The sequence below is a fragment of the Ctenopharyngodon idella genome, chromosome 15 (assembly GCF_019924925.1).
Source record: "Ctenopharyngodon idella isolate HZGC_01 chromosome 15, HZGC01, whole genome shotgun sequence".
Classification (NCBI taxonomy): domain Eukaryota; kingdom Metazoa; phylum Chordata; class Actinopteri; order Cypriniformes; family Xenocyprididae; genus Ctenopharyngodon; species Ctenopharyngodon idella.
The window spans coordinates 3,364,088-3,391,077 of record NC_067234.1 but is presented as its reverse complement, the minus strand read 5'-3'; the positions used below and the strand labels follow the sequence as shown (position 1 = coordinate 3,391,077).

Below are 26,990 nucleotides of genomic sequence, written 5' to 3'. Positions count from 1 at the left end.
ATTAAAATGAAAGTGTCCTGTTGTCGATAGGGGCCACTTTAGATTTGTGTTGTAGAACTCTTCTAATGATTACTAGAACATTATATATGTTTGTGAAACTTTTTATAAATACAAATATCCAACAGCTAATTTTGTTATGCTGATTTATGTTTGAACTTTATTCTGAATTAAATGAACAGTACATCAGTGTATCAAAATATGTATATATTAATATATATATTAAAGGTATGTATTAGTACCTAAAGTGTACATATTATACCTAAATCGCAGTACCTTTTGAAAGGATACAGCTGCAGTGACAACATTTGTACCTTTTTTTTTTTTTTTTTTTTGACAACTTATCTTAGGCCTCTTCTGTAGGCAAATGCCCACTGTGATGCCTGATAGCTATATCACATGATCAAGTTTCCTGATGACACCACACAAAAGGCCCTTATCAGTAACAAGAAGAAAATAAACCTAAATGTAAGCATTTGCTGCTTGTATAAAGCTAAAGCTGGACAAAGACTAAGGTGGCTTCACAGAAACACTCACATGAGCACGGAAAGAAATGTGTGTGCAAAGAAGTTATTGTTGGTTTAACAACACAAACCTGAGGACAAAAGTAAGAATATAATCTGCTTTATTCCATGAACACCCCTCAACATCAAGGTTATGGGTTATGGGGGTATGGGTGTTTATTGTCTGTTTGTTTCTTTCTGGTTGTCCCTCGGGAGATGGCAAGATGATACAAATCTTGCAGCTATATTGGAACATTTGGCTTCTTCGCCAAGAATGTAACAGAGTTTTAGGGTTGGGCTACAGGAGTTAAATTGGGGAAATATTTGATTAATTTTGGGGTAGTAGTGGTCTCTGATTTCTTGGTATCTTGGGCATTCTGTGAGGAAGTGCAGCTCCGTCTCCTTCACTCAGAGTCTGTCCTCACGGGAGAGCCAGGTCTGTCTGCGCCGGCCCGTCTCTATGGCCAGACTGTGCTCGCTGAGTCTGTACACCGTCAGTGTTTTCCTGAGTTTCCAACGTGATCTCATGAGAATACATGTGTATTTTTATGTAAATTGTGGTTCTACCACACGTAGTAATTGTAAGTGTAGTAATTTGGTTTTGTTAGGGAAAGAAAAAGCATCTGGTAATGTATAAATGTTGTGGAAATGTGTGTGTGTGTGTATATATATATATATATATATATATATATATATATATATATGTATGTATAGATAGATGTGAATACAGTGTGAATTGGTCTTTTCCACCATTACACTGCAAAAGCATTAAAGAGAAAGTTCCCCCTAAAATGAAAATGAAGTCATTATTTACTCACCCTGGTTTTGTTCTAATGCTGTATGCCCTTCTTTCTTTTTCAGACCACAAAAGGGGAATTTTCAAAAAATGTCCAGCTCGAGCTCGTCCATATAATGGCAGTGAATAGCGACCAGCATCAAGCTTTTAAAAAAAGACACAAAAGTATCACAGAGTTATCCTGTGCAACACGTGCCATATATTCCAAGTGTTCTGAGGTGTACGATGTTTTAGTTAAAATGACACTCAGAATGACAGATGTGAATGGAACAACTTTGTGTTGCGATGAACACCACGGATATATTTACATCAGAGAAAAAAAGTACATGGATTGTATTTCATGTCGCGTTTTAGTTAATCTTGATTTCTCACAACTTATGTGCTTTATCTGGGCAAGTTGGAGCGAACTGTGGTGTTAACAGAGTCTCATGAACACAGAGTCGAGCACGGAAGACCAACAGCCAAGGTCAGGATTTTCATTAAAATAATACATTCAATTTCGATTTTTTTTTTTTACCAAAAAAAATAAATAAATTCAATTTGTTTTTCATCGTATACCCCTGGTCGCTATTTACTGCCATTATATGGACGAACGTGAGTGGGACAGTTTTTTTTTTTTATTCTCCTTTTGTGATCCAAAAAAGAAAGAAGGGCATACAGCATTAGAACAACACCAGGGTGAGTAATTTTCATTTTATGGTGAACTATCCCTTTAAAAAGTCTTGAGTTTAGTACTGCTAATAAGTTCATTTTTCAATATTTAGCATGTTTTCAAAACTCAGCCGATTTTGTGACTTCATTTCTTTGATTCACAATTCACTCATGATCACGTCTTTCACAGTTTGTAATATCTTCTCACTAAAAAATCAATGATGATGAAGTGACTGATTGTTACAGTAATGGCCACATAAAGCTTGATGATAATGCCAAAAGTTTCATGTTCAATAGTATAAACAGACTCATACATATTAGACTCATAATATTTCTTTAAAGATGAAACCAGACAGCATAAATGATGTTAAGTACTGTTTTTTTTTTTAATGTTAAATATCCTTCTTATCAAAAAAAGAAAGTATTTCTTTCCGCTCCTGTCGATGCGTTTCATTTTGTTGATGCTTCAGAATATTTCCATATGATATTTGCAAACAACAACACAAAAGTTTTATTTTAGGCATTTCGGAGTGTGGTACTGCATGCAAAAATGATGTTGCACATGAAACACCACAATGTTAAGATGATGCATTCAATACAGACCCAAAAGCAGCCCTCACCTGTTTTCTCTTTCTTTTATCATTGTGTAGAAAACACAAGAGTTGGACCTGAAAACTTGACCGGAGGCACAACAATTTATACCACTGAGTGCTTAAGCTTTGGGATCTTTTATATATGCATTTTTACTGCCACATTTGTAGTTGGGTTCATTGGAAATGGGCTTGTCATATTTCTGACTGGCTGCAGAATGAAGACGACAGTCAATTCTATTTGGTTTCTCAACTTGGCGATTGCAGACTTCATCATCATATTATCCTTAATCATACAAATTTTTATTTGCTACTTTTCATTGTGGTTGTCCTTACCATATCTCGAAATGATGATAACACTAAACCAGTTTGCTAGCATTTTTTTTCTTGTAGTTATCAGTCTGGACCAATGGCTGTGCACAAGGATGGTTGTTTGGTCTCAAAATAACCGAACTGTACTGAGAGCCAGGATCATCTGCATGATTGTGTGGGTTTCATCCATCAGCTGCAACATCCCTTTCTTCGTGAATGTGTTTCCTCATACGTTTCTGGTCACATATGATTTTTTAGTGAGCTATCTTATCCCCTTCCTGATCACTGCATCTTCACACATTGCTATTGGAGTACAAATCAAACACCTTAGAATAGGGAAGCAGCTCAGGTCTTACCGGGTCATTATCGCTATCATCCTAACTTTTTACATATGTTGGTTTCCATACCATGTTCGCAGTTTTTGTGCATTAAAAATGAATAACTGGAGTGCCAATGATGAAGTATTTTGCACAGCATTTGTGTTCAGTATCTATCTGATTCTTCTAAACAGCTGTCTGAACCCCATTCTCTATGTGTTCATGTGTGATGATTATAAGAAGAAGTTTAAGCAGTCTCTCCTGCTGGTGCTGGAGACAGCGTTTGCTGAGGATCATTTTAGAGTAAGGCAGATGCAAAACGACAAGCAGAACAACAAAACCACAATTTAATTGTTAGATAATGTTAGTCTCTAAATGATTGTAACAACCATATGATTCTCACCATTACAACAACCAATGTAGTCTCTATCTTGAGACTTGTCAGCAACTTAAGATTTTAAAAAACAGCAATTTCATATTTCATGTTTGTGTTTTGTGTTATAACTGTGTGTAATTTGTGTTGTAGAACTCATCTAATGATTATGGGAACATTATATATGTTTGTGAAACTTTTTATAAATACAAAATCCAACAGCTAATTATGTTATGCTGATTTATGTTTGAACTTTATTCTGAATTAAATAAACAGTATAATAGTGTATCAAAATATGTATTGGTTATAGATATATATTATGCTCTCACAGTATCTTAGCAAATTCTTATTGAAGGGCTTCATTCACCAAAAAAAAAAAAAAAAAAACGAATGACATATAATAAGAATCAAATGATAAATATAACCTATAGTAGGATTTCTGGTATATATTCAAAATTATGCAATTATGATAAATTAGAAATATAATGGTTAACAATGTAAGCAATTTAACTCAGGATAAGTAAATAACTAAATAAAGAAAGAAAACGTCTCGGGTTATGACTGTAACTCTGGTTCCCTGAGAACAGGGAACGAGACACTGCGTCCTAGAACGCTAATGGGGAAACACCCTCGCGTGACCAGTGTCTGAAACAATCTGTCAAATCACGACAATCCTATTGGCCGCCGACAGCCTATGACGTAATACAGGTGTAACCAGGAAGTATAAAAGGGGCACCTGGAGAACATGTCATCCACTTTTCATCTGCAGGGACTGACAGAAGGTAGAATGGAGGCATGGCAACGAGACGCAGTGTCTCGTTCCCTGTTCTCAGGGAACCAGGGTTACAGTCATAACCCGAGACGTTCCCTTTAGAAAGGGAACTCGCACTGCGTCCTAGAACGCAAATGGGGAATGAAATACCCATGCCGCCATGCCGAGAGGAGTGCATGCCAAATGGCTGAGAAAAAAAGGCTTTTAGAAAAAGCCAAGCACTCAACTCCTTCTAGTCACACAAGGCTGTCAGTGACAATACTCCCTACGGCCAAAGCCAAGCTGAAGCCTCAAAGGAGGGAGCCCTCTGAGAAAGAGGGCATGACTCACCAAGACCGCTGAAAGCATGGAGCCAACATCTAGCAGAAGAGGTTCCTTAAAGGGAGTCAGGCCAGAAAGCTCAAGCGGAGCTCTGGCCAGTCGCTTTCAGGGGGACAAGCGTCAACCCCGGCCACCAGGGAGGCCGACCTAGCCCAAAAAGAGGCCTAGTCCGCCAGCAACCTGTCTGTTCATGGAACAGAGTCGCTTACTTTAAAACCCCAAAAAGGGCAGCCAAATGAGAGGGACTGCAGAAAGGCAGAAACCACTTCTCACCGGAAAGAGACGGGAATCCCAGGGAGCAGAACTCAGCAAAGTGCTTCCCAACCCTCAGATCAAGGGGAGTAAACTGCTCGACCTTGGATCTACAGAATGCTAAAAAGAACATTCTGGAGGCTGGCTATTCTACATAGGGCCCAAAGGGGCTACTAGTGTCATGGCAAATTCGATGTCTCTGTGTCCCTTCAGTTCTGGTCTGAAAGAAAAACTCAGAGTTGAAGTTCCAGGTCCCAGGAGTTTAACTTTATTGACGAGCAACAAAGTGAGATGCCAGCTCCACATCTGAATCTCTCTTAGCTGGGGCACAGTTTTTATACATTTTTCTTATCTGTTACAGTGTGAGATCCACCCCTACAGTTATTTTCCATGATCTCATTTACAGGTGCTCCTCTCCCTTTCTCTTCTTGGAGTCTCCCAAGTACTCCCCAACATTTTTACCACAGTCACTTCACCAATTAAACTGCAGGTGTTGCTTATGCAAGAGATAATTCTCTTTGTATGGGTGGCCGACTGCCAATTAGTCTACATCTTTTGACTTTATCTGTCATGGGCCTTCTGCCATTGATGGTCAAACCTTTTCCCATGGGCCAAATGAAACATTGTATCAAACCAGTCAATACTCCCTGGAGGCAAGAAGCCTTCACATGACACCCTTAACAATGGTCTTATTTATTTCACAGCCACCTGTTGTCTGGTGGAAAATTACCAACAAAATATGCTTAGTGGCCAAGTTAACTTCTCAGATACATCTGACCCTTATAGTCAGATATTACTTATTAAAGAATGGAAAAAACTGCTATTATAATGCATTTGTTAATAGAATGTTAGTAGATTAGAGAGGAAAATACATGTATTAGATAGAAAAGCAGGTATTACCTTGAAGCGATGTGTTACAGACGAGGAGGAGACGGCAGCAGCGAAGGAGGGCCCAGAGGAGAAGGAAAAGAAAACAGCGGGCTTTATATAAGCAAATTCTAAGGTGCTTATGACAGACCAGGACTTTGGATTCGACCAATTAACTATAAAGGACTGATGATTTATGAGGGGATTTTTATGTGTCATTACATTAGTGGTTTGTGTTGTCTATAAAAGACTAGGAGAAAAGCAAGAGGTCAGATGCTGATTCTTGATGCACGGCCTCTCCGGTGTTAGGTAACTTGCTGTTAGCACCTCCTGCAGACAAATGCTTGTAACCTAAGTGTTGACTGTATTTTATTTTACTTTATTTTTACTTTATTATTTTATTTAGTGTATTGTATGCAAACTACTTAACCTGTAATTAATAAAACTATATTACTTATAATTAAGAAGCTTGCCTGCCAAAAAAGTCTCTGATTTCTAAACTGAGCTGAACAGACCACGGAGAAGTCTTCTGAGACCTATTTTGTAAGTATGAGATCTCAACTACTTATAGATTAGGACAGATTCGACTTGCTTTACCTAACCTGAGAATAATTAAAATAAGGTAGAAGGTGTAAAAAAAATTTTGCACCATAAAACAACACCAAAGGGAACTGAGACTCAGCATATCGCATCTACTCTAATATTAAGAGGAGCAACGTTCACCTTGGCTGAAAAGTGCGAGGCCACAAACTCGCCTTGCAAAAGGGAAGTTGGAAGGGACTGCTACTCGCATTTATTGCCCAATGCAGAAGACGGGCCCTGGCCGAAGACAACTCTAAACATAGAGGAGGCATACAAGGACCACCAGCCGCAGAATCAGAGGCGGAGAGGCCTTTTCTAGCAGAAAAAGGCCTACTCTAACTACTGCAAGCCAGGAGGCGGAAAGTGTGTTCCTGAATACACCTAGGCTGGAAATAAGGGTGGCCCATTGGTGAGGCTGACACACCTAACATGACTTTGAAGAGGTAAAAAGAACAAAAACCCAACCTATCGAGTCTTATGGCAAGAGGAGGCAGGTATGTTCGAACAGGTAAAACACCTGTGGCCTAACGGGCAGCGGTAAATAGAAAAATGCCCGCACACTACACCGAACCCTAGACAGGGCGGAGGCTAAAACGAAAGCCAACACGGATCACAGGGTGATGTAAGAGAATGGCCATACATGGTACATCTGGAGCTCAGGGGAGCGGAAGGTTTCAGCATATTGCCTTAATCTCTCAAAACAAGAGGAAATCACTTCACTTCAACCTAAGGGAAGGTTAGCAAGGAGGCCAAAATTCTTTAAGAACAGCCAACTACTTGAATCGTGAGTTTTGCTGGTATTCAACCAAGAAGGTGACTCCAGAAAATGTGATAACCATAAAAATGGCTTGCCACACAAAAAAAAATTTCGTTCTGAAAAACCCCAATGAAACCTAGAAATCAAGATCATAGAGAGTAAGAATTATAAAAAAAAAAAAGGGTGTCACAACCAACCTTCATTTAAAAGGGAGCTCCAGGGCCCTAGTAAAAAGCCCTTAAAAACATAAACCTAACTAATATACATATATATATATATATATATATATATATATATATAAATGTCCCCAAAAAAAGCCTTAAGCAGGGAGCTTTGAGGTCAATGAAAAACAGCGGCTCTAATAAAATAGAGGCGACCTACAAAAAAACTCAACCTGAGACATACAGAGAAAAAAGGCCCACTTTTAATGTAATAGTGCCCTGCCATACTCATACAGTCTAAAGGCTGCACTTCTCTTCTCTTCGAACCCGTCAGAAAAGTTCCAGCTCAGGGAACATACTCATCATCGGCCCAGCCTCAGGACTGATGTAGAAGCGCCTGTGCGGACGAAGGGTACAGAGGGACAGAAGAAGAGGAGAGGGTGGAGGTGCAAACCCTCAAAAAGGGAAGAAATACTTACTGGCATTCAGAACGCCTGCACTGTATAACTTCCCAAATTCCTGCTTCTTCCTCCTAGCTTCTCGCCTTCTCTGTGACCTGCTTCTCTGAAGAGGAGGGGCCCAAGCAGCGACGCTAGATATCTGGCCCTGTCTATGGTCCTCAGACCAGGATGGGCCAGGTCCCCCCGGCTGTCTGGGCGTGGATTCAGACCGGAGCAGTATGCAAGATTTAAAAGCTGCTGAGTGCTCCCTTGCCTTTTTGAACTTCCCAACAACTGCCTCGATGGAAGTGCCAAAAAGTTCAGAGGGCGAGACTGTGCTGCGGCGCAACTCAGCTACCGCCTCAGGTGAAAGATCCTGACCCTGGTTTAAATCCTTCAGCAGATCAGCCTGGTATGCTTGAAGCACTGCCATGGTATGCAGTGAAGCACCAGCCTGACCCGCGGACGCGTATGCTCTGCCATTCAGACGCAAGGTGGTCTTAAGCGGTCTGGTAGGCAGAGCCGGAGCTTTAAGGGTTGACGCCCCCCCTGCCGACGAGATAGTTCACAAACGTCTCGTCAATGGGAGGCATCGCCACATATCCATGCTCACGCAACCCTTCAACATTGGCATAATTCGCATGCCCATGTCGATGGATGATGGCTGAATAAGTGTTCTTCCATGCTTTCTCGATCTCAGAATGGAGATCAGGAAGGAATGGAAGGCTCACGGGGGCTGCATGACAGTGGCCAGAAAGATAAGGTTCATCCAATCTACCACGAATCTGAATGAATCTGAATGAATCTGAAGGAATGCACCATGTTTGGGGCCGTTCACATGTCGCGTTTAAAAACGCGTGGAAAGCACGGCCGCGCCACTTTCTCCTCCTTTCCAAAGCGCTTTCGCTCCCGTGGCATCTGCCGTTGCTATGCAACCATGAACTGCGCTCTGAAAGATAACGAGCCGAGGAAGTATCAGCAAAGGATTAATTGATTTCTAGCCCTTGCATTAGCTTTACTAGATATATTTATGGAGATAATAAAACCCGGCTGAGCTTTTGATGTTGTTACGGAAAGGCCGAAGCTGATCGGTTGGTTTTTGTCACATGACCTGCGGTGCGCATTGAAATAATGAACATTTGAAATAACGCGCCTACATTTGAAATAACGAACTGTGAACTCTAAACCAGCCGCGAGTCCTAAAGCACCAGATACAGCTAATATTAGCAATAGCAGCGTCTCATACTCAGGTACAAAAACAGTTACAGCCTACTGGTTATAGCCTAAATGTGGCAAGAATAAAAGGTAAAAACATTATTCTTGAAGTATTTGCTCTTTTTTTCTCTCCATAAAAAAAATATTGGAATCGGAATCGAGAATCGATAAGAACCGAATTTGCTAAGCAGAACCGGAATCGGAATCGTTAAAATTAAAACGATACCCAACCCTAGTTGCAGGCATACCAGGCTGACCTTTTTAGGGTCTTAGACCAAGGAAAAAAAGAAAAAAAAAAAAAGCTTTGGCCCCAGGTGCTTCTTACATCAGGCCTGTGGCTGGGCCAATAATGAGAAAATTATGAATCTGATGGTCTGCCGTTGGCTTGATAGTGAGAAGGCCCTTTCAGGCTTGTAAGGGAGGTAGACCCCATGTTGTTTATGGTGGTAGTATAACAGCTCAGAATTATATTTAAAACCAAAGACAGTTATATATCTGATTTTGGGTGGGTTTCCAACATAAACGATGATTAATTCTGCTTAATAAAATAAGGCAGCCACACAACTTCTTGTTTTTTTTTTTTCTCCTTTTACTTGCATTCCTTTCAATTATAATGAGAATATAGCAACAAAACACATTTGGCAACAAACACAGCAGTGATAATATCAATCACACCCCACTTGTTCATCTGAAATCAAATATTGACCCATCTTGATCAAACTATGAATCAAGTCTTTGTGTGTGAAAACACTGTATGTGTAAAAGTCAAAGAAACCAGTCTTATCTGTGTTTATGTTAGACACTGAAGGAGTCCAGTGGAGATGCCGACTGAAGTAAACGTTGTCCTTGAATCACAATTATAATCTGTATTGTAGAGCATCAAAGCAGTCCTCAACACAACTCCATGGAAGAAAATGAAGGGGTTATGGTGGAGAATGAAATTGAGCAGCAGATTAATGAATGTTTACCACCCTGAACCTGAGAAAGAAAAAGAAGAAGCAACCACACAAGAGCAAGTTCAAATATCAGGTGCAACATTAATAGAACAGTTAATCGAGCGAGTCACTAAGTTGGAGACTCGTTTTGAAGAGTGTGTTCAACAGATGCAGGAGAGTGTGACCTTTGCTGAGTGTAAAGCTGTTGAAGAAAGAGTGACTTACCACCTGGAACGAGAATGTGAGAGAGTACAGAAAAAAAATGGAGCTTGAACTTCATGATTTGGGTAGATCTATGGTGGACTGTTTGAAGAGGCGAGATGCTTAAATTGACCATAAATTAAAAACTTTTACGCCTGTTATGTCTACTCCCAAACTTCCAAAGTCAAATTTTTCTGCTCCTGTTTCCTGAGCTGCAGGTGTTAACCAGACTTACCATGTGCCAAGCAGCCAAATGTCCTGCTTAGAAGGTGTGTCAATGATGTCATTCCATCCGCCAGTGAAAATAGAATTTCCAAGTTTTAGCAATAGCGAAGAGGAAGATCCTGTTACTTTCATAGAAAGATGTGAAGAATACGTTGCCATTCGGCCTCTCAATGATTGTGAAATTCTTGCTTCTTTGACATCAGTATTAAAGGGTACTGCAAAAGATTGGTGGCTGGCAGAAAAAAAGAACGTTCAGACATGGCAACGGTTCAAAGAGATATTTTTGCGTTCATTCTTAAGTGAAGACTATGAAGAAGAAGCTGCTAGAAGATTATTGGAAAGGAAGCAGGGTACCAAAGAGAGTATTAGAGATTTTGCTTATCATTATAGAGCCTTATGCCTTCGAAGAAACAAGGACATGTCAGAGAGGGAAATTGTACATGCTATCTTACGAAATTGCAACCCACGACTAGCGAATTTACTCAGAGGAACTGTGAGAGGGGTAGATGATTTAGTAAGATTTGACACTCAAATTGAAAAGGATTTTGAAGAATCTAGAAGATACTATAGCCAAGTTAATTCAGAGACACAACAATGGAGAGCGAATGTTTCTAGAGAAGTTGTACCTAGGCAACGTATTCTTCTACCTAGGCAACGTATTCTTCTTCCTAGGCAACGTATTCTTCACATCTTTCTATGAAAGTAACAGGATCTTCCTCTTCGCTATTGCTAAAACTTGGAAATTCAAGTCTCCAGCTAACACTAGAACCATGCAGTCTATGAAAAGTGTTGTTCAACCTGAAATTATCAGCCTCCCTATCATTCTACGTGGCAGATTCTTCCAACCAATGATTGATATTGGCAGTACCTTATCGCTCATTCAAGAATCTTGTTGGAAGCAATTGCAATGTCAAGAACCATGTAAACCGAGTAATGGTCAGTCCTTCTTGCTAGCCAACGGTCAGAAACAGGATGCCATTGGCAAGCTGGAGTGGGAATGTGAACTGCAAGGGAGGAAAATAGATCTTACATTGTATGTAATGCGTGATTCTGACTTAACAGTACCCATTATCCTTGGTATGGATTTACTGTTATCTTCAGAGATAGTCCTTGACTTCAGAAGATCTCAATATCAACTGCCAGCATTAGAAGGTGATGAGAAGATGGTAACTTTTCCTTTGTTGTCACATGAATCCTGTACTACTGTACATTTTTACCTTGCTCTGTCTACTCCAGTGTCTTCAGAGCTCAATAGCTCTAGAGGATTGTAGGATTCTGTTGAAATAATTTGAGGCCCAGGAGTTTGAGCTGGTCTAAACAATGGTTCATGTGGTGAAATATCTGGCTCATCTTGGGTATGCCATCTATCTTCAGTGCCAGATGAATCAGATTGGATCGGTCTTCCTCGCCCTCTGTCTCTTCCTCTCTCAGTGCTTCTTCCTCTTCCTCTCTCACTACTTCTTCCTCTTCCTCTCTCAGTGCTTCTACCTCTTCCTCTCTCAGTGCTTCTACCTCTTCCTCTCTCAGTGCTTCTTCCTCTTCCTCTCTCACTACTTCCTCTTCTTCCTCTCTCACTGCCTCTCCCTCTTCCTCTCTCACTGCCTCTCCCTCTTCCTCTCTCACTGCCTCTGCCTCTTCTTCTCTCACTGCTTCTCCCTCTTTCTCTTCTTCTTTCACTGCTTCTCTCTCTTTCTCCTCCTCTCTCACTGCCTCTCTCTCATCCTCTCCCTGTTTTACTGCTTCTCCCTCTGGTTCTGTCTCTCCCACTGTCTCCGAAATTACTAGAAGGAGCAGCTAATGTAAATGATTCTGCTGATGATGGTTGGCATGTTTGTTCAGCAGTCCAGTCCTCATCAGAAGCATTGTCTTCTTCGCACCTATTGCAATAATATATAAAATGCATATATAAATGTGTATATATATATTTATATTTATATATATATATGCATATAAAAAGCAAAAACTACAGCAGTGTATTTCAAAAGACTAAATATAATACATCATGTCACATTTATATGCTGTTCTATAACATACATTAGAAATGACTGTAAATAAATTGTATAAACTCACCAAAAAGCAAAACTATTCAGTTCATTTTAAGAGACTAAATATAATACATGATTACACATTTTGTCACATTTACACACTGCTCCCTAACATACTGCATATTAGTAAAGAAAGACTGTATATAAATGTATGACCTTACTGATCTAGAGAGGTGTCTGAAAAATCTGCTTCTGGAAAAAGCATGTCTGGCTCGTCATCGCTGGACTCATCCCGCTCTTCATCGCTAGATTTGCAAAGCTCTTCTACAACTTCTAAAAGTGTATAAAATGTCCTTTTTTGCCTCTTCGGATCCATGTCATGACCATGAAGTGTGGACTGTCGAAGTACAAATAAAATGGTTGCTCCTAGCCCATGCAGATTTACTTTTATGTACAAACCCGATTCCAAAAAAGTTGGGACACTGTACAAATTGTGAATAAAAAAGGAATGCAATAATTTACAAATCTCATAAACTTATATTTTATTCGCAATAGAATATAGATAACATATCAAATGTTGAAAGTGAGACATTTTGAAATGTCATGCCAAATATTAGCTCATTTTGGATTTCATGAGAGCTACACATTCCAAAAAAATTGGGACAGGTTGCAATAAGAGGCCGGAAAAGTTAAATGTACATATAAGGAACAGCTGGAGGACCAATTTGCAACTTATTAGGTCAATTGGCAACATGATTGGGTATAAAAAGAGCCTCTCAGAGTGGCAGTGTCTCTCAGAAGTCAAGATGGGCAGAGGATCACCAATTCCCCCAATGCTGCGGCAAAAAATAGTGGAGCAATATCAGGAAGGAGTTTCTCAGAGAAAAATTGCAAAGAGTTTGAAGTTATCATCATCTACAGTGCATAATATCATCCAAAGATTCAGAGAATCTGGAACAATCTCTGTGCGTAAGGGTCAAGGCCGGAAAACCATACTGGATGCCCGTGATCTTCGGGCCCTTAGACGGCACTGCATCACATACAGGAATGCTACTGTAATGGAAATCACAACATGGGCTCAGGAATACTTCCAGAAAACATTGTCGGTGAACACAATCCACCGTGCCATTCGCCGTTGCCGGCTAAAACTCTATAGGTCAAAAAAGAAGCCATATCTAAACATGATCCAGAAGCGCAGGCGTTTTCTCTGGGCCAAGGCTCATTTAAAATGGACTGTGGCAAAGTGGAAAACTGTTCTGTGGTCAGACGAATCAAAATTTGAAGTTCTTTTTGGAAAACTGGGACGCCATGTCATCCGGACTAAAGAGGACAAGGACAACCCAAGTTGTTATCAGCGCTCAGTTCAGAAGCCTGCATCTCTGATGGTATGGGGTTGCATGAGTGTGTGTGGCATGGGCAGCTTACACATCTGGAAAGGCACCATCAATGCTGAACGGTATATCCAAGTTCTAGAACAACATATGCTCCCATCCAGACGTCATCTCTTTCAGGGAAGACCTTGCATTTTCCAACATGACAATGCCAGACCACATACTGCATCAATTACAACATCATGGCTGCGTAGAAGAAGGATCCTGGTACTGAAATGGCCAGCCTGCAGTCCAGATCTTTCACCCATAGAAAACATTTGGCGCATCATAAAGAGGAAGATGCGACAAAGAAGACCTAAGACAGTTGAGCAACTAGAAGCCTGTATTAGACAAGAATGGGACAACATTCCTATTCCTAAACTTGAGCAACTTGTCTCCTCAGTCCCCAGACGTTTGCAGACTGTTATAAAAAGAAGAGGGGATGCCACACAGTGGTAAACATGGCCTTGTCCCAACTTTTTTGAGATGTGTTGATGCCATGAAATTTAAAATCAACTTATTTTTCCTTTAAAATGATACATTTTCTCAGTTTAAACATTTGATATGTCATCTGTTGTATTCTGAATAAAATATTGAAATTTGTAACTTCCACATCATTGCATTCCTTTTTTTATTCACAATTTGTACAGTGTCCCAACTTTTTTGGAATCGGGTTTGTATGTTGACAAACATTCAGCAGCAGTTTTTGTGATTAGCAACAAGAGCCAATTTGCTTTTGATTGGATAATTGTTTTTCAAAGTCAGGTTTCATTGGCTTGCTGAATTGCTTTGAACTCGTGAGGGTTAGATATAGCTCTCGCTGTTTGTTGGTTGAGACTTACTTGAATGACAACCATGAAAAATATATACTTTCAATATAAATTCAATATAAACTTTATATACATATATATATTTTTTTTCAATAATATTCAAAATATTTTAGACAAACACTAGAAAATATATTTTGTTTGACTTTGTTTGAAATTCTCTTAGCGAGATCCTCCCCTAGTGTGTGGTGTCAGGTTTCGTATTACAAAATTTATTTGAACTACTTTATAATAAAAACCTTTTCTAATCTTGACAAAACACATATCGTCTGAAAGGTCTGAGTCTCATGGTTCCATATCTGCCAACTGTTTTGTGATATTTGGACAGAAATGTATAAATTTGTTACAGAAGAATGCATAAAAAAAATCAATAGAATATCGGTGACACTCTGTGGCTATTTTTGGTACAGTGCCTAAACAAAATCTCATGGGAACTTCAATTTTTGTGATATCAACCTAAAATTTGGAACACAAATTGGCTAGACATATGGCTTTGATTTGGTAGTAATTTTAGAGTAAAAATTATTTTGTAAAATATATATTTTATATAAAATATAAAATATTTAGTACAGTACATTTGATTTACAGTAAATTTAAACTTCCATAACTTTTTCATACTTTAATTTTTTTTAAGTGCTTTCACTTTAGTAATCAGCTGATTGTTTTCTTTAAAACAAGATCAAACTTATGTCTATATTCCAAAGCATTCTTGAATTACAACCATTTAAGTTTGGATGGTGCAATAGTATATTAGATAGTGTATATTTTCAAAAAAGGGGGGTGACAGTTAAGAGGTTAAACAGTTTATCTCTGCTACTAGACATGATATAAGGTAGCTGGCCTTAGCAATCCTCCTTGTGAGCAGCCCACAGTATATGGGTTTCTGGTAGCTATTGTAATTATTATCAGATAGTAGGCCTTGGCAGGCCTCTCTGTGGTGAGCCCCCATCAGTGTGGATGTTGTAGCAACAAGACACACTCTGGGTAGCTGGCCTTATCAGGCCTCCCTGTGAGCGAGTTCCCAGCACTTCGGTTATGTGACAGCTAGTACAGGTTTGCTGTCAGGTAGCAGGCCTTAGTGGGCCTCCCTGTGGGTGAACCCCCAATGTTTTGGGAGCTCTTAGCAGCTAGCAATGACTCGCTTTTGGATAAGTAGGCCCTAGCAGGCCTCTTTGTGAATGAGTCCCCAATAGTGTGGGTACTTTTTAGCCCCATCTTGGTACTTGGTAGCCAGAAGATTCACTCGGGTAGTTGGACTTAGCAGGCCTCCCTGTGAGCGAATCCCCAGTATTTGGGAACTTGGCAGCTAGCAATGTGCTGCTATCAGTTAGATGGCCTCTCTGCAGGCCTCTCTGAAGGTGAGCCCCAGTAGTGTGGGTGCTGTATTTAGCCATGTAGTCCTGGCTGCCAGGCAGTTGACCCTAGCAGGCCACATTGAAGGCTAGTCTCCAGCAATAATGGGTTTTCTGGTAGGTGCGCATAGACTTGCTTCAGATGGTAGACCTCAGCAGGCCTCTCTGAGGGCAAGTTCCCAGCAGTGTGGGTTTCTGGTAGCTAGCGAATGCTTGTTCACAATTGTTGGCCTTAGCAGGCCTCTCTGAGAATTAGCTGTGGGCGAGCCCCAGTGTTCCAGGCCCTGTACTGCTAGCTAGTCTTGCTATCAGGTAGCTGGCCTCAGCAGGCCTCCCTGAGTACTAGCATGCCTCACTGTGGGTGAGCCCCAGTGTTGTAGGCCCTAAACAGCTAGCTAGCAGGTAGCTGGCCTTAGCAGGCCTCCCTGACAGCCAGCCCCTAGCAAGTGGGTGCATGGCGGCTAGCAATGGTCACTTCAGCCAGTGAAATTTTGCAGTTGAAGTGTTCGGCCTTACAGGGCCCCTCTGAAGGCAAAATTCCCCACAGTGTGGGTATTTCTCTGCCAGTTTAGACTCAATACCAGGTAGTTGGCCACTGTAGGCCTCCCTGATGCGAGTCCCCAGCAGCTGGGTATTGGTCAGCTGCTGGGGATTGGTCTTGTTGTCAGGTGCTTGCCCTTTCGGGCTCGCCTGAGACCACACGTTACCTCGTGTAGCTGGCTTGGCTTTTTATTGACTTATGTATCCGGAGACTCTGTTTCTGTTTAAACAGACAGGTTGTTGGCTGACTAGGTTACTAGTAATGCTAGGAACCAGGTCAGCCTCCCTGGTGTCATTTGGGGTGACTGTGCTCCCCTAATAAGTGACTGGCTGGGGTTCCTTCGGGCCCCCTGGCCATACTCCCTAAAATGGACCCCTTCTGTTGAAGCTGTTGGTCCCAGGCCTTGGAGCGGCCATGGCAGGCCCCTATGTGCAACATATAGCGTTCTTTGAGGCTTATAGCTTGGGCTTTGACCGCAGGGAGTGATGTCACTGACAGCTCATTTGTGACCCTTAGGGAGAGTGGGTCTGGCGTTTCAGTTGAAATTGCTTGATTCTGACAGCTGTCACTGCTATACGTTGGAATGCACTCCCCTCAGCATGGTGGCATGGGTATATCGTTCCCCTAGCACCTTGACGCAGCGTTCCTTTTCGAAAGGGAACGTCTCAGGTTATGCATGTAACCATGGTTCCCTGAGAACAGGGAACGAGACGCTGCGTCTCTTAGCCATGCCTCAGGCCCGCCTGCTTACAGTCCCTTCAGACGATAAGTGGATGACATGTTATCTGGGCGCCCGTTATATACTTTTAGGTGGCATTGTTATGATGTCATGGGCTGTCATGGAATCTTTCTTTCTTTCTTTCTTAGTTGCCTTTTATAGGCCTATATTTACATATATATTCTGTCTTAGAGTGCAGGCTTGGTGGGCCCAGAGACTGCATAGGGCATAATTCCTTTGGCTTTGTGTTGCCAAGTAGCTCTATACAAACAACGTAAATGTTTTCATCCATAAATGGTATCATCCAGAATCCTCACCACTGGCTTTCAACATTGTTGTCGCAACTGATCTGACTGACGTGACATTCTTTGAAACTTCATCATTTCCTTTTTTTTTTTTTTTTTTTTTTAAACACTGGCCAGCACACATCTACTGTATCTGTCATTCTTGTCCACTGTCTAGGCAATCTGTAAGATTATTAAAAAGAAACTGTTCTTAGTTGTATGCAAGAGGATGGTTGTAACACTCTTTAAAGGTTACTATATTTTTGTACTTCCACTTTAAAGAGAATGAATTGCACCCATTTTAAACAGGAAGTGATGTGGCAATAGCAGTAGGAAGGAAGACTTTTTTTTACTTAAACTACACTATACTTTTTACTTTGGAATCACAGTTTTGTTTTTAAGTTTTCACGAGTTACAAATAGTCATTTTGGCCTGATCCCAGAGTACTGCCCTCGTATCCCTGGCTGTGATAGGAACCGGCCAAGAGTGAGGTGGCGGAGGGATGCCAAAAACAGAGGAACATACAGGTGAGTCGGCTACGTATATATATATATATATATATATATATATATATATATATATATATATATATATACATCCCACCATCACTCTTTGAAGGGATAGTTCACCCAAAAATCCAAAAATGAAAATTGTCATCATTTACTCACCCTCAAGTTGTTCCAAACCTGCATGAGTTTCTTTCTTCTGCTGAACATAAGGAAGATATTTTAAAGAAAGTTTGTTAACCAGGCTGCTTTGGGGCACCATTGACTTCCATAGTAGGAAAAAAAATACTATGGAAGTCAATGGTGCCCCAGAGCTGTTCAGTTTCCCATATTTCTCAAAATATCTTCCTTTATGTTCAGCAGAAGAAAGAAATGTATACAGGTTTGGAACAACTTGAGGGTGAGTAAATGATGAGAGAATTTCTATTTTTGGGTGAACCATCCCTTTAAGAGAAGTAAAGGGGAACTTATCATCAGTTGTTGATTTTCATCTCTAAACAGAACTTGCAAAGAGGTTTGCATGGGACTGAAGCCATACAGAAAATGGGTAAGAATCTAATATGTACATTGCCTGTTGGGAGCATATGGGTATGAGGAGATAATATTATCATTCTCTGTAGTTGGGTGAAAATTGTAGAGAGATTAGACAGATTAGAATTTTTCACGTGTCCTTAACTACATGTCCCAAGGATTGGTTTAAACTTTTTTTTTTTTTTTTTTTTAATTGATGGTCACAACAGATGGATTCTTTCTTTCTTTCTTTCTTTCTTTCTTTCTTTCTTTCTTTCTTTATTTCAGTTGCCTTTTATAGGCCTATATATACATATACAGTGGCAAGAAAAAGTATGTGAACCACTTGCAGAATCTGTGAAAATGTTAATAATTTTAACAAAATAAGAGAGATCATACAAAATGCAAGTTATTTTTTATTTAGTACTGTCCTGAGTAAGATATTTTACATAAAAGATGCTTACATATAATCCACAAGACAAAAAATAGCTGAATTTATTAAAATAACCCCATTCATAAGTACAGGTGCTGGTCATATAATTAGAATATCATCAAAAAGTTGATTTATTTCACTAATTCCATTCAAAAAGTGAAACTTGTGTATTATATTCATTCATTACACACAGACTGATATATTTCAAATGTTTATTTCTTTTAATTTTGATGATTATAACTGACAACTAAGGAAAATCCCAAATTCAGTATCTCAGAAAATTAGAATATTACTTAAGACCAATACAAAGAAAGGATTTTTAGAAATCTTGGCCAACTGAAAAGTATGAACATGAAAAGTATGAGCATGTACAGCTCTCAATACTTAGTTGGGGCTCCTTTTGCCTGAATTACTGCAGCAATGCGGCGTGGCATGGAGTCGATCAGTCTGTGGCACTGCTCAAGTGTTATAAGAGCCCAGGTTGCTCTGATAGTGGCCTTCAGCTCTTCTGCATTGTTGGGTCTGGCATATCGCATCTTCCTCTTCACAATACCCCATAGATTTTCTATGGGGTTAAGGTCAGGCGAGTTTGCTGGCCAATTAAGAACAGGGATACCATGGTCCTTAAACCAGGTACTGGTAGCTTTGGCACTGTGTGCAGGTGCCAAGTCCTGTTGGAAAATGAAATCTGCATCTCCATAAAGTTGGTCAGCAGCAGGAAGCATGAAGTGCTCTAAAACTTCCTGGTATACGGCTGCGTTGACCTTGGACCTCAGAAAACATAGTGGACCAACACCAGCAGATGACATGGCACCCCAAACCATCACTGACTGTGGAAACTTTACACTGGACCTCAAGCAACGTGGATTGTGTGCCTCTCCTCTCTTCCACCAGACTCTGGGACCCTGATTTCCAAAGGAAATGCAAAATTTACTTTCAGCAGTCCAGTCCTTTTTGTCTTTAGCCCAGGTGAGATGCTTCTGACGCTGTCTATTGTTCAAGAGTGGTTTGACACAAGGAATGTGACAGCTGAAACCCATGTCTTGCATACGTTTGTGCGTAGTGGTTCTTGAAGCACTGACTCCAGCTGCAGTCCACTCTTTGTGAATCTCCCCCACATTTTTGAATGGGTTTTGTTTCACAATCCTCTCCAGGGTGCGGTTATCCCTATTGCTTGTACACTTTTTTCTACCACATCTTTTCCCTCCCTTCGCCTCTCTATTAATGTGCTTGGACACAGAGCTCTGTGAACAGCCAGCCTCTTTTGCAATGACCTTTTGTGTCTTGCCCTCCTTGTGCAAGGTGTCAATGGTCGTCTTTTGGACAACTGTCAAGTCAGCAGTCTTCCCCATGATTGTGTAGCCTACAGAACTAGACTGAGAGACCATTTAAAGGCCTTTGCAGGTGTTTTGAGTTAATTAGCTGATTAGAGTGTGACACCAGGTGTATTCAATATTGAACCTTTTCACAATATTCTAATTTTCTGAGATAGTGAATTTGGGATTTTCCTTAGTTGTCAGTTATAATCATCAAAATTAAAAGAAATAAACATTTGAAATATATCAGTCTGTGTGTAATGAATGAATATAATATACAAGTTTCACTTTTTGAATGGAATTAGTGAAATAAATCAACTTTTTGATGATATTCTAATTATATGACCAGCACCTGTATGTGAACCATTGATTCTTAATACTGTGTGTGGTTACCTGGATGATCTACGACTGCTTTTTTGTTTTGTGATGGTTCTTCATGAGTCTCTTGTTTGCCCTGAGCAGTTAAACTGAGCTCTGTTCTTCAGAAAACATCTCCAGGTCCTGCAGATTCTTCAGTTTTCCAGCATTTTTTGCATATTTGAACCCTTTCCAGCAGTGACTGAATGATTTTGAGATCCGTCTTTTCACACTGAGGACAACTGAGGGACTCAAACACAACTTTTAAAAAAGGTTCAAACATTCACTGATGCTCCAGAAAAAAAAACATGATGCATTAATAGATGGGGGGTGAAAACATTTGGAATTTGAAGATCAAGGTAAATTGTATTTAATTTGTCTTCCGGGAAACATGCAAGTATTTTTGCTTCCAAAGGGGAGTACTAAATGAAAAAAATGATATTCAAGCGAAATAAGAAAAATTTGGACCTCTTCATCCTGTTCAAAAGTTTTCACCCCCCGACTCTTAATGCATTGTGTTTCCTTCTGAAGCATCAGTGAATGTTTGAACCTTTTTTAATAGTTGTGTTTGAGTCCCTCAGTTGTCCTCCATGTGAAAAGATGGATCTCAAAATCATTCAGTCACTGTTGTAAAGGGTTCAAATATGCAAAAGATGGTGGAAAACTGAAGAATTTTTGGGACCTGGAGATTTTTTCTGAAGAACAGAGCTCAGTTTAACTGCTCAGAATAAACAAGGGACTCATGAACAACCATCACACAACAAAAAAACAGTTGTAGATCATCCAGGTAACCACACACAGTATTAAGAACCAGTGGTTCACAAACTTTTGAACTGGGTCATTTTAATAAATTCAGCTATTTTTTTGTCTTATGGATTATATGTAAACATCTTTTATGTAAAATATCTTACTCAGGACAGTACTAAATAAAAAAATAACATGCATTTTGTATGATCTCTCTTATTTTGTTAAAATTTTGCACATTTTCACAGATTCTGCAAGTGGTTCACATACTTTTTCTTGCCACTGTATGTCTTAGACCCAGACTTTCCACCTCAAAATATGAAAACCAATAATAATAATAATAATAATAATAATAATAATGGCATTATTTATTTATTTATTTTAATATATTAATGAATAATATAATATATGATAATGAATAATTTAGGTAATTTAGGAAAAAAATAGGTAAATCGCTTGTGAACAGAACCATTTTTAAGCTTCTTATAAACTGTAATTGTGTCGTCTTATGTGAAAAGTGTGAAAATTGTATTTTCATTTTATGTGTTTGCGTATATATGTATTGTAGAAACATGTGGTTGTATATGGTTTTGTACACCTTACTTGTGAAAATAGTACCAAAACAATAATAATAATAATAATAATAAATGCAAACAGGCTACAAGTTGCGTGCAACTTTGAACATAGTGGTTATCATCTGAGATAAATCACTTAGGTAAAAAGAATTCATTACATTTGGTTATCCATATTTGATATTTCAGACAAGTTCTATAGAAACTATGTCTATAGAATCAATATCTATAGATATCTATAGGTGTACCAAATGATTAATTGATTAACTATTAAGTTCAGTTGGATTAAAAAACAGACAAATGTATTAAACTGAACGAGAAGAGATGCAAATGAAAAGTTTGATAGTGATAGCATTATGAAAGGTAGTTACTGTGAATGAAACGTTGATAAAATACTTATTTTGTGTATTGTACTAACATAATTGAAACTATGCTGAAATGTTTGAAAAAAGTACACTTTTGATGATCTGTTGTGATATTAGTACTGAGAGTTTTGAAAATGTATTAATTGCTTGTGAAAATTGTGCCAAAGCAATTAAAAAAAAAAAAAAAAATGTAATGCAATCCTGTTATCATGCCACATTTCACATGATACACATTTTCTACCCCAGGATGCCATACAAAGCATAGAGTTAAACACTCTCATCAGTTTATTTAATTTTCTATTTTAAGCTTTTACTGTTCAGATTCCAGAAACCAAAACTCACTGTATTTTTCTCTTGTTTTCGTGTAGCAAGCACTACTTCTGGATTTCAAAATGTGACCAATTCTACAGTGCAGACAGAGATTTTCTCAGGCTTTAAGATCTTCATAATATGCATTTACATTGCCATCCCTATTGCAAGTCTCATTGGAAATGGGCTTGTCATATTTGTGACTGGTTACAAAATGAAGACGACAGTCAACTCCATTTGGTTCCTCAACTTGGCGATTGCAGACTTCATCTCCTCCTTAACTCTAATCATAAGCGCCATTGTAGAGACAAGCAAAATCTGGCACTTTGGTAACTTGAAGTGTACGTTTCTCTGTTTTGTGATTTACATAAACTCATTTACTAGCATTTTGCTACTGACGACTATTAGTCTGGACCGATGCCTGTGCACATGGATGATCGTGTGGTCTCGTAATAATCGAACCATATTCAAAGCCAGAATCATCTGCATGATTGTGTGGGTTTTATCCATCAGCGGCTGCATCCCTGCCATCCGCAATCACTCAACAGCAGAGAGTGAAGGAACCTCTAACCATCCTAAACAATACTACAAGTTTCTGGTCACATACAGGTTCATAGTGGGCTTTGTCATCCCCTTCCTGATCATTGCATCTTCATATATAGCTATCTGCGTGCGAGTCAAACGCCTCAAAAAGAAGAAGCAGCCCAGGTCTTACCGGGTCATTATAGCTGTGGTCCTGGCCTTTTTCGTATGCTGGCTTCCTTTTCATGTCCACAAATTTTATTACATAAGTGCAAAAGAGAATCAGGGGAGTGAGCCTGCTAAAGAGATTTCTGAAGCTGTAGTTACCTGCCTGGGTTTTCTAAACAGCTGTCTGAACCCCATTCTCTATGTGTTCATGTGTAAGGAGTTTAAGATGAAGCTGAAACAGTCTCTGCTGCTGGTGCTGGAGACGGCGTTTGCTGAAGATCATCTGGTCTGAAAGCAAACAAAAGATACGACCATCTCTATTCCTACCAGTTGCCAGGATGGATGGCCACCCTTTTATGACATGCCCACATGAGGTTCAACAGCCATACACTGCATTATACAAATGAAAATGTTGAATCACCGACTCAATTTACTCTATAGCAATGTATTGGGGGAAAAAAGTGTTTATTAAATGGACTAATCTGGCTAAATCTTGTTGGCTATTTTAATGCGACATGAATCTCTCTGCATTTCATGGCATGCATAGATAAGAAAAAAAGAATTTTCAGCATAAAAATGCTTGTTTTTTTCAGTGGTGGATGTTAACAAAGTAGTTTAACTCCCTTACTGTAGCCTACTTTTAGTAGGCTATCTGTACTTTTTCAGAGTATTTTTATTTTGTAAAAATTTTACGTTTACTTCACTACATTCCAGTAATGTAGCCATGAGGGGGCCTGGGGGGATTGAGGTTCTGATCACTTAAAATAAAAAAATTATGTAATTTTTGATCGTTAGCCTATTTGATAGATTGACCAATGCGCGCTAAAATGCTACAGCTGTTATTGGTTTGATTATGCAACGTGATCTCATATGAAAACGTATGTATTTTTACTTAAATTGTGGTTCTACCACACGTACATATACTTACGTTTTCATACACACAAAAACGTACAACATTAACGTATTTATAGCACTAAAACGTAAAAATACTTACGTATTAACAGCAAAAAAAAAAAAAAAAAAACGTAAATCATGTAACGTAAAGTGTGAATGTATATGAATTCCCATGTATTAATATTAAATATCGTGGCTTTAATGATTTAACTATGTTTTTAGTCGAATTTATTGAAAGCAGTTTACTCATCTACTTAATATGAAATAACATTTCTGTTTGTGACTTGTGCTGCTCGTTTCGGAGGATTACATAAAGTTAAACAAGACTACAATTTGAAACCTCATGAATAAAATTTCTGTAATTCTTTAACCATTTTGTAATATTTAGTTTGTTTGCTGTGAGGCGTTTTCTCCTATGCAGCGACTGACAATACAACCATAAGATACACCAAAGCACATAAATTCACAAATCACATCCATTTTATTTGTTCGCTGTACTCCAAATCTTTAGAACCCACATGTTTGTAAGGAACAAATCCAAATTCAGCCCTTTATCCATCGATCTTTATCTTCATTCTCAGCAACAGCAACAGTCACAGTCAAAGCTCGCGCTCGTTATGATTCAAATTTGAAAGTAGCGCCACCCTCGAGAAGCGACATGGTTTACGGCACTGATATCGAACGCTCATTGGTTCTCACCTGCTTCGTCACAGATTGCGACATGCCGTGTTTCAGTGGATTGACATTTGAAATGAGTGCCTTCACGGAGAGTAGCCGGATTTATCATATTTTCATGGGTTAATAAGTTCAATTCTGCTCTGTACCCTACCGCCAGAGAGGACTGTGACTGGAACTTATCATCACACAACTACTTTTGGTACCACTTTTTACATTTTCGCAAAAAATAAATTACGCTTGTTTGTCTGTCATTCTTTTATTTATAACAGGTAGTGTAAAGAAATGGTTATGGGTAGGTTTAGGGGTAGGTGTAGGATTAGTGGCTCAAAATATCGTTTTAATGTTATATATTCACTAAAATTGTCATTTTCCTACATATTTCTGTTCTTTATGTTTTATTCTTTTAACATTCTGTATAAAATGGGTAAAGTTAGGTTTAAGTTCGGGATGGGGATTAGGGATCTTACATTTATCTACAAAAAGATAAAATGGAAATTATACATATATCTTTATGACATGAAAGATTCGTAAATATTTTACGTTTTTTCGCTGTAAAAACGTAAGTATTTTTACATTTTAGTGCCATAATTACGTCAATATTGTACGTTTTAGCACCTTTCTAAACGTACAAAAATGTACGTTTTGTGTCTTTGAAAGTTACGTATTAATACCTACGTATTAACAATGAGACCAGGCTGGATTATGTCACGTATTGTGCCTATATGCTGTCATTATCTTTGCGTTCACATCCTTGCGTTCTTTTGTTCATTAGCCTAATAACATGCAATGACAATGGTGGGACAAAGTTCAATATTATGCTTTTACAAGAAATCACAGTAAGATGAGGGGGAAGTAGGGAAAAGTTGCATCTACATCTGAGCCTAATTCGCCTTTCCACAAGGAGACAGTGAGGGAAAGCGGCACCTGAGGTTTCCCATTTCCAGGACATGCATATTTCATCACTGGACTGTAGAAGTGAGACTTCCACGACACCAATCGGCACAATGCCAAATGATTTTGTCTCATTGTAACAGCAGAAACAACTTAAAATACTCTGTCATTATGGTGGAGTAAGACATCATTCAAAACTGTAAAGGGTACACTCACAATTGTGCTCAACATAGTGCTTTTGTAAAATAAAAAAAAACAAACAGGATATGCCACTTTCTGCTGTCTCTGTGTCCTTTCCGTGAACTTGTTTGTGGAGCATGTCGAAAAAAGAACCAAAAGTCGCATAAATTACTTGTTGCACTATTTTGTCTTTCGTTTTGTTAATCTGTTATTTAAGTGAAATGTATTTTGCGTACAGGCCCATTTATCCCTTATGTATAATTGCACTCTGTTCGCAGAAGTGCTGCAGGCGTGTGATGTGACGATGTGTGAATCCTCGTTCTGTTATTTATGCTGCTATTTGCGCATTGAGCTTGAATGGCACAAAAAGGAAGTTACTAATGCTGAATTTGTAAATAAAAGTCATATTTAGGTCCTGACTATCAGTTATTTGTGAAGTAAATCTGCTGTAAATGTGTATAATTAATAAGTATAATGTAAATGTCAGGTAGCGGACAGAGGACCCAAAAGCAAAGGTACAGGAAATAAGGTTTATTCAATTCAATAATTAACCTAGGCAGTCTGCTGTCCAAAGGCAGAAAGATGTAGCTGCACAGAGAACTGGAAATAACTCAGGCAAAGGCTTGGGAACTCAGGAAAACGTCTCTTAACGCAGACAGCAAACTTGAACTTGCAGCAGACAGGTAGTAGCGAGCAGACAGCCCCAGCTGTTACACACAGCACCTCGGTCAGCGTCCCGACAGGAACACGCAGGCAGCAGGACACTGGAGAGGAAAACAGGTGAGACACACTCGACAAATGAAAATATTAAATGAAAATATTCTGACAGTGAGACATAACCACAAGTAAAACCATACATGGCTACTCACTACTACCACTGTCAAATTATATTATATTATAATATGTTATGTAGGCCTATAAAAAACGCCTAAATGCAGGTAAAAACTGGGAGCCTCTCTGATTCAAGCCTACGGTCCGGTCTACCTGTTAGGTCGAGCCTAGTATCCCCCTCATCTAGAGGGTCATTTTTTTAGAGTGCTTAGCTCCCTAAGTCTGGTCAGATGGCTGAAGGCCTCTCGTGAGTCCTCCCTGTCAGATTAGCCCTTAGGCTGGGAGTACTCCCCTCACAAGGGTCCCTATTAGAGTGCACGGCCTCCTCAGTGCTTTGAAAAACAAGCGCTCTGTAGATCCTAGGATAGAG

At 39.3% G+C, this 26,990-nt stretch overlaps 2 protein-coding genes across 2 annotated transcripts in view; both read left to right on the top strand.

The window, feature by feature from the left end:
• The window catches only part of LOC127496312 (C3a anaphylatoxin chemotactic receptor-like), a 154,368-nt gene that overhangs the window by 42,606 nt on the left and 84,772 nt on the right, over positions 1–26,990 (top strand). The window lies entirely within an intron of this gene.
• On the top strand, positions 17,190–26,013 carry LOC127496314 (C3a anaphylatoxin chemotactic receptor-like). Its single transcript, XM_051864211.1, has 3 exons — positions 17,190–17,871; positions 18,352–18,397; positions 22,516–26,013. The coding sequence occupies exons 2-3, from the start codon at positions 18,394–18,396 to the stop codon at positions 23,436–23,438; spliced, it is 927 nt and encodes a 308-aa protein (XP_051720171.1). The 5' UTR covers positions 17,190–17,871; positions 18,352–18,393; the 3' UTR covers positions 23,439–26,013.